Source organism: Lineus longissimus, chromosome 2 (assembly GCF_910592395.1).
Source record: "Lineus longissimus chromosome 2, tnLinLong1.2, whole genome shotgun sequence".
Classification (NCBI taxonomy): domain Eukaryota; kingdom Metazoa; phylum Nemertea; class Pilidiophora; order Heteronemertea; family Lineidae; genus Lineus; species Lineus longissimus.
The window spans coordinates 17,917,026-17,930,513 of NC_088309.1; the positions used below are offsets into that span (position 1 = coordinate 17,917,026).

At 39.9% G+C, this 13,488-nt stretch overlaps 1 protein-coding gene across 14 annotated transcripts in view; it reads right to left on the reverse strand.

The window, feature by feature from the left end:
• Positions 1–2,952: 2,952 nt before the first annotated feature.
• The window catches only part of LOC135482699 (tropomyosin-like), a 45,522-nt gene continuing 34,986 nt past the window's right edge, over positions 2,953–13,488 (reverse strand). For 9 of the 14 annotated variants that reach the window (XM_064762976.1, XM_064762975.1, XM_064762973.1 and 6 more), the window contains 2 exons: positions 11,033–11,102; positions 2,953–4,353 (listed from right to left, as the gene is read on the reverse strand). In XM_064762976.1, coding sequence (XP_064619046.1) covers positions 4,271–4,353; positions 11,033–11,102 — 153 coding nt within the window. In that variant the 3' untranslated portion in view covers positions 2,953–4,270. Of the gene's footprint in view, positions 4,354–5,635; positions 5,758–9,652; positions 9,723–11,032; positions 11,103–13,488 lie in introns of all 14 variants that reach the window. The other 5 variants (XM_064762974.1, XM_064762972.1, XM_064762970.1 and 2 more) reach the window with 2 other exon arrangements.

A 13,488-nucleotide genomic window follows, 5' to 3' on the forward strand; every position in this document is an offset into this window, starting at 1 on the left:
CTTAGACATGATAGAAATATGAACATCGAAATTTAGTTCATAATCAAGAGTGACTCCAAGCTGTATGTGCCTAAAACCAATACATTGCAGACAATGAAGGGCGAGAGGGGTCATCCCTTCCTTGTCCGGTGTCTTTATAGTCCCGGGTCCTGTCTGCACCTATTCTGAGCGGCACTCTCAATCTCATAAGCCTGAGTTAGGGTGTGAAATTGCGAGAAGAGGAGCATCGTACTGACCGGCCTGGTGTTCAAGGGTTCTTCTCTCCCTGGTTCTATCCTGACGTAATCACTGGTTTTGAATATGCTCCGCCTCTCGATTAAGGAGTATCAAAACATGTATCTCAGGATGGGAAATATACAGCATGCTAGACATAGCCATAGAACCCAAGGAACATACAGCATGGGAAGCACAGACCAGAAGAATAGAACCCACTTTGATTTGGGGACACGCAGAACCCATCAGAATTCATAGAACTTGTAATGGGTCGCATACATGTTCAGTACTCTGGGACACATAGACTGTGGATGTGACATTGTCCCTATATGTCTTGTCAGGTGGAATTGATTGTTGTTCTGCATTCTACAGTGTGGTGCTGATAAATGTAAGCTAGTGTTATGAACTGTAGTTTGGTATTTACCTTCCAGTAACAGGAGGTTGTCGGTTGTGGCTCTTGGAAGGATCATCGCCTTGTCACCTCCAGGTATTTGAGCGAGCCACCTCACCCGACAATGGGCCAGCATCCCAGCCAGGTGGAGCAAAACACAGCTGATGTCACGCAATACAGTAGAACCTCTCCATGTAAAGGACACCCTTTTGACTGACAAGTGCTGTCCTTAGAGTGGTGTCCGGATAAGAGAGGTCAAACTGAATGGACACAAACACTTTGAGACCAAAACTAGTATTCTTGATAGAGGGATTGTCCTTTATAGAGAGGTGTCCGCTAAGGGAGGCTGGGTTACAGAAACTTGCCCGATGAGCCAGCAGACTCAGGTTCACTGGATATGGCAAAGTAGACAGAGGCCTGGAAGAGTTTACATATGAGAATGTCTTCAAATCTCTGGTCGCAGTGGACCGGCCTCGTCCTGTCGCCGGGAAAGGCGATCAGGATGACGATATAGACTGCAAAGAAGTCGAATACTACTGGGCAGATTAAGACAATTTGTTTTGTGATAGGGGAAAAGTTGGATTGGTCCATTTTACGGGAGAATGGAAGTGCTTTCTCCTGCTCAGTAGGATTCACAAACTTCTTGATCCTTCTCCTCAAAGATTCAATTTACATTTAGTCATACGGAAGGAACTTTTGATCGATCCCCACAGCAAGTAATATACATTTTCAAGCCAATGGGCCATATGAACAAAAACTAGCATTTCCTTGGAAGCAAATCCTTCTAGTAGAGGCAGTATTTGCTAAAAGTAGAAGATTATGCTTGTTTTCGTATGAATAATGTGGACCTTTCACTGCAGATGCTTTGCTAAAAATATTCTAGGAAATGCTTGAAGGTCAGTCCCAATGTCATATTTCTTATGAATGGTCGGTGCTGGTAATCTATTTTATCTTGTGGTTTTGGTATTGTTGGAAGGGGATAAAGCATCCTGAACTTCAGGGCTTTTCACTTGGCACCTATAAGTGACCAAGTCTTTTGAGTTATGTGTCTGGGAGAGGAGCACACCGACTGACCCTGGTATTCGAGGATAGGGTATCAAGACGTCTCCTGAAAGAATGTTGGCGAAGGTGCTAAGTGACCTGTCCTCGTTGACACACTCTCTCGCTTCATCATCATCCGACTCCTCTGTCATCTAACTGAGGAAGTCCGTTTAATAACTTGCCTCGTTATACATCATAGAGCCTCTACTGCCAAGGGAGAGCCCCTTTGCAATTGTTTTGGAATGATTACTTTGATAGAACAAAATGTCCTCCACCTCGCCAGATCGAAATCCGAGTTCTCGCAGATTATGAAGTAACACTTAACATTTGGTCTTTCGTGCTCAAAGCCCCGTCTCGAGTGTCCTCCGAATAAATGCTATGCATCGATTCATAAAATCGATGCAGTGAATAAAATGTATCGACGTGACATGGCTTTCATGGCAAATATAATTTTCGTGACCAAAACGCATAAAATCAGCCATTCGGAAGATGATAAACCTCTTACTTCAATTTTCTAGCAACCTCAGGAACAACCTTGAAAAATCGAAGCATTTCCTATCAATGCAAGCTTTTCCTCCCTTTCGAAGCAAACTCCAGAGGCTAAAAAGCGTTTGCTTTGACTTGTAGCAGTCTTAAATTTCCGAGCATTTTCTAGTTTTATTCATATGAGTAAAAGCAAATGCTTCAAAATTGGCAGAGAAAGCAAATGCTAGTTTTTATTCATATGGCCCAATAGGATCGTTGCAACAATGCCAACTTGTGTCGTCCGTTGTCGACAACAAATGGGGAGATCACACGACTTTCTGCCACCATCAGCCAACAGACAATGCCAGCAAATGACATGTCACACTGCGACAGAATGGTCTCCGATCTTCCGAGATGCAGTTGGTTTGCCAGCGTTGTTTTACATCCTTGCGTCTCCTGGTGTAAAAACCGACCCAGAGGATTGAAAAGGAACATGATGGGCTATGCACCTCGTAGCAGATTGAACTGGCCAGCAACTCATCGTTTCACTCCACTGCTAATTTCTGTTCCAAAACTGCACATCAGGAGCTGAAGAGAACTTTGGTACTGGATGCAAATTTCACAGTCCGATTTTGGAAGCCTTAGCAGTGCCAAGGATGTTGCCACACAAGGCTATATGCAACAAAATGTCACACATCTATGCTGCCAATATCCAACAGTGAAATAGGTTCAGAAAATACTAAAGCTTTTCTCTCGCAACAGGTTGTAGGTTCAAGAAACAGAAGGGTTGCATTTCCCCTAGATCTCTTTTTATGACATGCCAACAAAATCTGAAAACACCGTTTTAAGTTGGATACATATACTCTTTAATTTATTTTCATCTTTAGTACATCAAACAATATTGATGGAAAACCCTGGAAGTCTGGCAGTTAATAAAAAGAAAACTTGCCGAAATTACAATGGTGGTGTTGTACAACTACACGGTGTTACTATGTTAATTATAACTACAGGGTCCATAAAATATCAAATTTCTTTTTAGAAAATTATCTTTACAATAAGCATACATAGAAATTTCGCCGCACTGACCACCCGTCATAACCAAGGGATTGACATACTGGTACACTTCTGCGGGCTGTATTATATTCATGTTTCACCATCAATTCCATAAGCAACATCTACATGTATTCTTGATGGACTGTGTCAAACCGAATGTCTACACTATTTTCATGATTCACCATTGAATTTTGATGGCAATCAATCTATCAAAATAATTATATAACATATCAAAAAATCTACATTCAGGTAAATTGAATAATGTATACAGCAAGGAAAAATAAAAAGCTACTAGGTACAAAGTATTAAAGCAAGTAGTGTTATCTATTAGGATAGAAACCTAACCAATCTCCTGCGGCTGGTTCTGTCCACTGGAGGAAGTGTTCTACTACCCCATGAAAATAAACACAATTCCTGGTCTCAGGTCCCTCTGCGAGATACAGAGCTGACTTGTGTCCTTCCTGGGCATCCCACAACCATTCAAGCACTCCTCTCCAGGCCCCGAATAGCCCCATTATCCCGCTATCCAGTGACTATGGCACGCAACATGCGCTACAGATATCGCCAGACAGTTTGACATTGTAACATTTTACACGATCAGGTATTCAAGAGAAAGTCAAGCTACAGAGTGTATATGTATTTAATAGGCAGCAGCGTTACTCAGTTACATTTTAGATTAGGTACAGAATTTTCTCCACTTAATTTTCATGCCATCAAGATCTGCGCAAAAAATGAAAAGTCTATCTACAAAACTGCTCTTCTTGCAAAGCTCGTCATTGTGCCCAATACGCATTCCTGTCTTTGATCCAGCGAATAGTGTGCATATATATTGTATACATCATATATATATATAGTTTAGTGATTGCATGTTCAGGTCCATCAGGAGCACAGATTCACGAGCTTTCCTTCGCTGCTTGCCTTTTGTTGCACACTTCTCAATCGTTAGCATAACGCACAAGTTCAAATATGTGCAGCAATGATACATGTAGGTCTCTATTATTATTAGAAGTAGTTGGTTCGTAAGTAATGATGTACAAAAGAGTTCTTTCTTGTTTCTGTAGTAAAAAAGAACTACGAAATGTTCTTCTGAATAGCGCTGGCAGAAAATTAATAGCCAGCCAACTCGGCGAAAGTGCAATCCAGTTCGTCGCTGATGGCCTTGTACTTCATCTTCTCAGCCAAAAGTTCGTCTGGAAGGAGAGCAAAAACAAATGTCACATTTCGAGAAGGTTTGGAGGACGGAGAGCTGAAAGACTATGTTTACCTTAACTAAAATATGCTTGAACAGCGTATCAAGCAAAACCAGGAAAGAATGTCAAATTTTATAACTACCATCTCTCTGCTCCGTGAATTCTCCCTGACCAGGGTCGTCCACTCTCTCGTTCCCCTTTCTCAAGCCCCCCTGGCTTTGCACAGACTAACTGCACTGTTTTTATATTGGCAGTTGTCCATGGTTTTGAATCATGCTGGCAGGTACATAAGTTCATGGAAGAGAGTGGAATGGCTAGCAGCAGTGCCCCAACATAGATTCAAATTCCTGGTTCTTGGCTTTTATTGCAACTTCTCATTTCTAGAACGTGGACTCTACATACAGACCCTACATGTAGGACCATGCCACCAAGAACACTGAAATCCCCAATCCCATCGTCCACTCATCTCAATCCAAACTTCTGTCCTCGCCCATATCATCATTCGAAGATCTACCGGCAATAAAGTTTCCTTGCCTTCAGCAGAGTGACAAGCTAATAACATAAATGGGTTCAGGAACATGCCGAGAGATGAGGCTACCTACCACCACTCACAATCAATCAGGACTCCAAGGGCAAGTCTTTAACACAAGCATATCCATCCTATCATTTGCCAACATCTAACTCTGGTCTTGCCAACTTACCATCAAAATCAAGACAACAAGTTTTTCTGATGAGACCATTATTCAATGCTGACAATGACTGAGCAGCCAAACTTTCTTAAACTGAACATGAACTATTCTAAAACACCTCCGACAAATGATAATGGATTATGACTGAACAAGCCTTGTTCCAACCAGAGGTTTTGGTGAGACAACCATAACCTGCTGGGTTGGTATAAGTTGTGTCGGAATGCAGATTTTTGGTGGATTATGCCTAAAGCATACATTGCATCAAGCTGAGGTGTTTTAGAATAGAAGTTGATTCTTCACTGTCAACATTGGTTGTCTAACAAAACACTGCTTGGATGGAGATGCCATTTCAACCAAAACCTGGGCTCCCACCTAGTTTTTGGCCAACATGTTAGCTCCATCCTTGCAGTGCCTGATTGGACAAGCAATACCGCCAGTTCGACTCCAATTTCTGAAACAGTTCATCTGCAGCATTTTGAAACACTGTCACTGGATACATTTTCCCGATTCTGTATTCTGTGTGCTCCAAACCGAGCTTGCTTTGAACCATAGTCTTGAATAGTAAAACCATCAAGGCCATTCTTGGTACTTACTCTAATAATATCTGCCTAAAATCAATGGACGTCTGCCTTTTACATCTCCTGCAATGAGCCCATCACCGAGCTGAACTCATCCTCTAACTTCTTGTACTTATTCCTCAATGCGGAATTTTCGTCTGTAAGATTTAACACACACATAGCAAAATGCAAGGCAAACATCATGCGGTAAGTGAACAAACAGGAGTGGTTATTCATCACAAATCAATCCATCTCGAAGTCACTTGACAGAGAAAGATGAGCAGTCATTTAGTGGAATGCAAATTTGATTTGCTTGAAAATGGCATTGAGACGCCATGGTCCATGGCATTGAGACTCCATGGTCCATGGCATTGAGACTCCATGGTCCATGGCATGGAGACTCCATGGGCCATGGCATAGAGACTCCATGGTCCATGGCATTGAGACTCCATGGGCCATGGCATAGAGACTCCATTCGAGAGGAGAAAACGCAATGAATAACCACAAACATGACAAAGGTAAGAAACAAACAATGTAGCCAGCAGGTTGTACGTCTTGAAGCTTCAAGGGTTAAAACCACGCAATTCTGCTGCGCTCACATTAACCCTTGTTGGGTAAAGATGTAAGGATTGATCGAAATAAAGTCACCGAAGTAATAAAACCATGATATTGAAATTCCATCATGAAAATCAGAATGGTGCAGAGAAGCAAACATCAAAAGCCTTTTACAACCATCAGTTTAAAAACATTTAAAGGGATGTTTGCTCTTTGTTTCAATGAGGCAGGGTTTTTTGGTTCAAACTCACCACCAGGAATATTTTCCTGTGGACAAAAGCAAAAGGATGGCAGGACAACGGATCACAAGGAATGAGATTTCTATGACAAACAGTGTGTGATTGTGTAATCTTCCAATAGTGCAGTGGTGGCAAAACATAGTCACTGATAATCTGCCAGATGGCAGCACCTTACTATTCGACATGTTCAACCAACCTGCTAAATACACGGCCTGGATTCCATAAAGTAGTGCGGGACAATCACCAGATTGTTACACTCTAAAACCTCCCCACATGAGCTCCAGGCTGTACATGATAGAAGGCAGACTGAAGCTCAGCTTGGACATGGTTAGGAGTGCAGTAACAACTTGGGGACTGCCATACAACTAGATCATCATTTCTCAGAGCTGGTTCATTTTCATGACCTCGTTGTTAGGTTATAACCTGACTTCATGACCTCACTGTTAGGTTATAATCTGACTTCATGACCTCACTGTTAGGTTATAACCCGACTTGCATGACGTAGTGGCAGATGAAGACCGAGCAACATAATTTGTGACGTCTGGGGTTAATGACGTCAGAAAACGTAACAGAGCCATGTTGCTTGCCATAACGTCATGCAAGACATCTATACCACACGTCAGGCACTGGTAGATAGATGACTGTGAAACAATTCTCAGCATTCACTCCAATGCCCTTTTGTGTTGTGTTTTAGCTGTGCAGTGAAGTCTAACATCCGACAGCAAAGATTTTGAAAATGAATATCTCCGAGGCAATATGATACGCAATGTCATTCATTGATTAATGAGTTAATGGAATGGTGTATTAGTTGCTAAAGTATCTTGCCATAATCAGTGGATCATGTCAAAGGAATGCATGTTCATAAGAACAGTCAGTTCTTTGACAATACGTGTTTTGACTGGTTGTGAAAAGATACAAAACTAAAACAAATTTGATTTGGTAATCGATTTGTTAAAATTAATTTGTTAGATTTTGTCTTGGGTAAAAAACTCTTGTGTCAAATATATTACTACATGTATTCCTACTTCGTGGCTTAATTTCCCAATGAAATATTTCACTTCAGTTAACTGAAATAGCCCTCGGCTCAAATTTAAAGCATAAATTGTCTATGAAAGCAGAGGATACAACGCTGATCACAACTTCGAAAGACTTACTGAAGTTGAAATAAAGACAACTACAAGCTGTTTAAGGCTTGCAGATATATTTTTGGTACAACATATACACTAAAAGCTAGAATACAACAGAAAATTACATAGAAGAGAAGAAAATAATTCAAATTGAGGAGGACCAGTAACGTTTAACTAAATAAGGCCTAAATCACATGTTAAGCTTTGGACACAGAAGGATTTCTGCCACGGACTTTCTGAATGAGTAAGCCTATGTGTTGGCTGGGTGTGCTGAGCAAAGTTTCTAAAATTTACAAGATGTCTTGCTTTTCTTTGAAACCGATGGTGTGCATGTCTAAGGAGTCCTGATAGAGTCAAGTCAAAATTGTAGCTGAAACCATTTAACATGGCCCTAATTCAAGGACATTTTACAAGGCCTATAAAAGCAAAGGCTTAGGTATGTAATGAATAATCTGCTTGGGTAAACAACAAGCATATATACCGTGGGGATTCGTGCTTACAAGAGGAACTAAAGGATTGGTCTCAGTTAATACATAGGCCTGTTCAGATAAGTCCAATTTTTATAATCACAAGCAGTGTTCGAAAATCAACATTCTTCAAATTTTCGTCTGTTCACGACAAGACTTCAACAGATAATGACTTGATCATTGCTGATGTTGTTGTCGTCATCATGATTTGCAGACAGTCTTGTAGTGTACAGACAGAAATTTAAATAACTTTGCTGGTGATAACAGAACCTTTTGACCATATTAGACCAAGCAAATGAACCTATTTGAGTCTGTTCAGGTTACATTATAGGGCTAAACTAATTTTAAGCAAGGTCAGGAACACCAAATCACATACTGAGGAGAACATGTCTAGCACCTAGCGCCATTTATTGACACAGTCACAGGTACTGTTTGTCCAGGATATACAGCCCTGTAGCAGGACATATATGATATTTACCACAACGTAACATAACTAGCACTAGCCTGCTAAACAGCAAAACAGATATCTACTTGGGGCCCAACCACTGATCGAATTAAACATCTTAGGTGTAAACATGAATGAAATGTATGCGAGACAAGCTGCGTCAATGCAGAAATGGGCCTGGTAGAATTATGAGCATTACTACTAACTAACCAGGTTTCATGCTACAGAATAATATTGTGTAAACATTATTTCACCAATTGGGGAAGAGACATTCCAACACATGATTACAAGCATTTAGTTGAAAGGGTCCTCCACATCCATATCCAAAGAACCTCCAGCTCTGCTGATCTTGGATCAGCATTATTTTATACAAATGTACATCTATCAATTTGTAACTTGATGACAGGATTGCATAGGAAACGACAACAGGTTCTTTCGATTCAGATTCAGACTTCAATCTAACGGTTAGTATTAACTACAGGTTATTTTGGTATGACCACGGCTAAAATAGAATCAAGAAATCCAAACTAACTGTCTGTAGCAGTGCAAGTAAACAACTGCCACCTGCTTTTGAGTTTCTAAGGATAACATTTCACCTCAAGAAATAGGATAACCAATTTTTTGGAAGGATGTCGTGTGTGTGCACCGAAAGAGTCTTAGCAGAAAAGTGCCAAACACTGTGCTAACACTTCTATGTGACACATAGAAAAAAGAATTTTCGTAAAAGGTTCCAATGTCTTTGTATTAATACAAGAAGAATCACAAGATTTTGTTTTAGGTCCATCATTACTTCCCAATTTTAAACATCGTTCAGGTCAGCAGGAACTGAATTCATAATCTTTTAAACTTATCCTTCTCAATTACTTTCCATCAGAAGCAGTTTCAACCAAGTACGTTAGTTATAAAAGTAATTTAAAACTTTTCATCACTAGGATAGATTTCAAATGTTTTTCTCTTCCACTCGGTTTGTTTTTCAGGAGCAACAATGCCCACCACTGATATATCAGGGTTGCACCAAGCAGAAATGCCCGACTAGAAAACCAACTGAAGCAAGGAGAGCACTTCAAAAGCCCTTCTTTAAAACCATGGACTTCTTGGGCTTCAGTTTATTTCCAATTAACTTTTTTCTTTCACTAGTACTTTCTTAATTTGGAATCAATTCTCAATCTTGTAAGGTTAGTCCAACTGAACCACCACCTATTGGTATTAGTAGAACCTACCTTCCAGTTCGTTTATCTGACTGATGGAATTCCTGTAATTGCTCTGTAGCTCATCATATTTAGTGGTTAACTAGTAAGAGAGAAACAAATCAAGCTATCAAGTCGATGTAATGCGATCTTCAAACACCATGCTCAATATTCTAAATGCCTACCTCCACCTGTACATAAATATGTTTAATTGCCTGTTCAAACCTAGAATTCCTGAAACGCCCAAGATCAGTTACCTGACATCCGCCTGCATATGGTCATGGATAACAAGGAATAGCTATTGAATACTGTGCCTTTATTTTTTGTCCCGACATGGCACTGAATATAAAGTCACCTTGAATATCCTTACCAATTTTACTGTGGAAAGCAAGGAAACCTTTTCCAATTGCCAAAGACGGTGCCTTGCATTGAAGACATTCTAAACAGCAATTTTCAGATGATCAAATTTTTTGGCATTGTGACTGTCACACCAATATTCAATTCCTATTCCTGTCCGACCATATCCCTGTTCACCTGAAATCTCCAATTAGTATTTAGTACTGAGCATTCGTAATGTTTCCTACATTGGTTAGCTAGGGATGGTTCTAAAGGTTTTAATGTGAAGTGTACTATAAAATAGGTCTAGGAGTCAAGAAGAGGATGGACCAGAACTGGTTGAAGTCGGAAGTAATGTTGGGAGAATGTAAGAGATATAAAGGGAAAACAAAGAAACAGGAGGAAATAGCAGATTTCAAAACTCTCAATTAAGTTTGATGAAATACAATAAAAGCCGACTTTTTTCCACTGAATATCTGATGACAACATCAAAGCACATTATGTAAACCTTTCCAGTATGTCTCTCTACAAAGGGTGCTGTCTGCATCACTAGCACTTCAGCACAACAATACATCAAAATGCAGCGCAAGATTTTCTCTCCTGGAGTTATTAGGAGCACTTTAATCTAATGGCTCATTATGGTCCACCAATTATATCTGCGTTTTTGTTCAATACTGATTGATAAGTAACCAGACTGGTTGAACTCACTTTTTCCTAAAACATTTCAATTTCTGTTCAGACACATACTATGTTTGTAACAGTGAAATGTTCTAGTCTTGTTGATTTCCATTTAGGACTTGTTCCAAGAGGACCGATGCTAGAAAGACAGGCAATCTCACATCTCATATCTCAAATCTAATTGTCACCTGGTTTGTCAAGTTTGAGAGTTAGGAGGATGATGGGAGGTGTATCGGAGGGAAAGGTCTACATGTCTACAGGAAAACTAAAGCGACTACAACATCAACGGCACTGAAATAAATGAAAATGAAAATAAATGGGAAAAAAATACACTGAAAAGGCACAAAAAATAAATGTGTGTTCTGTCGACTGGCCATGCATGCTCATGCGCAGCCATACCTTCCAGTCTGTCAACCTCCTTCTGGAGTTTGGATACGGTCCTCTCAGCCTCTGTTGCTCTGTGTTCAGCCTAGTGGAGACAAAGGAGATTGATTTATATTATAGTCACAGTGGCAGAAGAAAGCTGTTGGTACACCGCACTAGCGTGCTTTGAAAATGTAATTAACTTCAGAAAGAACTGCACACCAAGGCAATTGGTTACTTGTTCCATCTTTCTTTGAAACCAACAAGTCTGTGATTTGGCTTTACCCACAATAATTCCAAAGCATGCTATCTCTATTATGGGATATCCTAGCCACTGCTGAAAAGTCCCAAATCTTCTGAGTTTACTGCTGCACATCTTTAGATACCAAGAACATCAGCTAGCAAATTTGTCATATTCCCCGTAATAAGACTTTTTATACCAACAGCTTTCAAGGACAATATCTCACACACATGCAGACAAAACAATACCATCAACAGCCACAACATCATGTGGCTCCCTTTTGAAGGCCGGAACATGCTGTCAGTTTGGATATCTCTACATCAAAATAAAACAATAGTTAATGAAACTAAAGATTGAAATATTTTCAAAACTAGCCATTACCCAATGAATATTTATAAGCTTTTGTCAATGAGGTCATGTCCATCACTTGACCTACTGGTCACCGAAGTAGCACAATTGTGTCAAGGCGCACAGTGGTTTAGTGGAACAGCGCTGGCGTCAGACAATGTCCTTGGTAAAACTCCAAGCCCAGTCACTGACCAATTTGCGACAGGTCCTGCATCTTGAAACTGGGACAAATTTTCTGTGGAAACCGGGATGATTATACACAAGGAGTGTGTGCTAAAGAATATTATCATCTTTTACACATTCCAAGGTGGGAAGTTCTCTCAGTCCCAGTTTCAAAAAGTGTACGCCATTAGCTTTTCAACTCGGGATGGCTACCCGAATTTACTATTCAGGCAAACTTTCTGGATTTCACCGAGTAGAGGCTTGAATTGAACGTAAGCAGTGAGCTGAATCTTTATAATCGGTCCAAGTGGTGTTTCCTTTTGGCCAACCATCCTAAATTTTATCAAGACACTTCAGGATGGCACTGGGTTATCTAGAAGTTTGCCAGGCAACAATGCCCCAAAAAACTGTATATCATGTTTTGTGGGACAGGGTGATATACAATACACTCCATACCTGGGAAGACTACACTGCCATTTCCGGCAACACTTGACTTTGAACTGATGATAAAGATTCAGCAAAAATATACATGTACAATATGCAAAGTGAAACATAATCATGAGGTGTCCCAGAAAATTTAAAAAAAATTTAAGTTGAGAAAATTTTATGTTTTCCAATGCTGGACAACTATCAAATAATGCACGGAATTTAATCAATTCAACATGTTGCTTAGAATAGTTTCTGGGACAATTTGTTAACCATGATATTAGAAAACTGCCTTTAGAAATGATTTATTCTCCTCCAAATTATTCGATCGTATTGAAAACCAGGCATGCATTCCACATTAAATTTTACCCACTGACAAAAGAGTGTTGTATATGAGATTTCTTGTTTTTGGTTCTCAGCATGCACAGTATGATGATAAATGTATTTCTGGACTGAAAGAATGAGTACTTACCATCGAAAATTTACATGAGCAAGAGAAGGGGCCATTCATGAAATACATATCAACTGAGAGCTATTTCTGATACACTTAGTTAGTCTCTACATAAACTCTTCAAAAGTTTATTTCTTCACGTGTTCTATGGTAGAAGTTTCCAAGAGAAATTAGAGAATGGAGCATGTATATTGATTGAATGACCCCTCTCCAAATGGACCACAAGTAAGCAGCAGGACTTACAGCAAAAGCAGTTGTTTTTACAATGTGTAAAAAATATCTAACACCGGGTTTCGTACCGTATTTGAGATTGTCTTAACCAACCAAAAAAAGAAGCCGTATCTTTCCATGAAAAACTTCTAAAAACCTTTGAAATATTGCAGTGCAGATAGAGCAGAGAAAACTGTGTTGCCTTTTGAAAACCATCATCAAAACCAGACCACTTCTAGCTAAAGACAGTGAAGATAGTGATGAATTCTGTCACAGGCATTGCCGTTTTTGTAGACAGAAGTTGAAGTGTGCAACAAAGAGGGTGCTTTTGTTGGAATTGGGGGTTTGAGCATATGTTCTAACAACTGGTACATAAACTAATTGACACCTGGTAAGCTCTGATACAAGCTTTTGGTGATACAACAGATTAACATAGGGAAGGTGATTTGATAACTTGGTTTGATATCCATGTCAATATCTTTCAGTCTCTATCCCATGGATGCTGGGATGCTGGGATGCTGGGGATGCTGATCCCATGGATGCTGGGATTCCAATCCGGTCAATAATTTTTCTCACCAAATTCTAATTCCCAAGAAGTGCTTGCTCTACTTCGCATCTTTCTTACAAAATTGCCAAGCCACTCCACTTGAGATT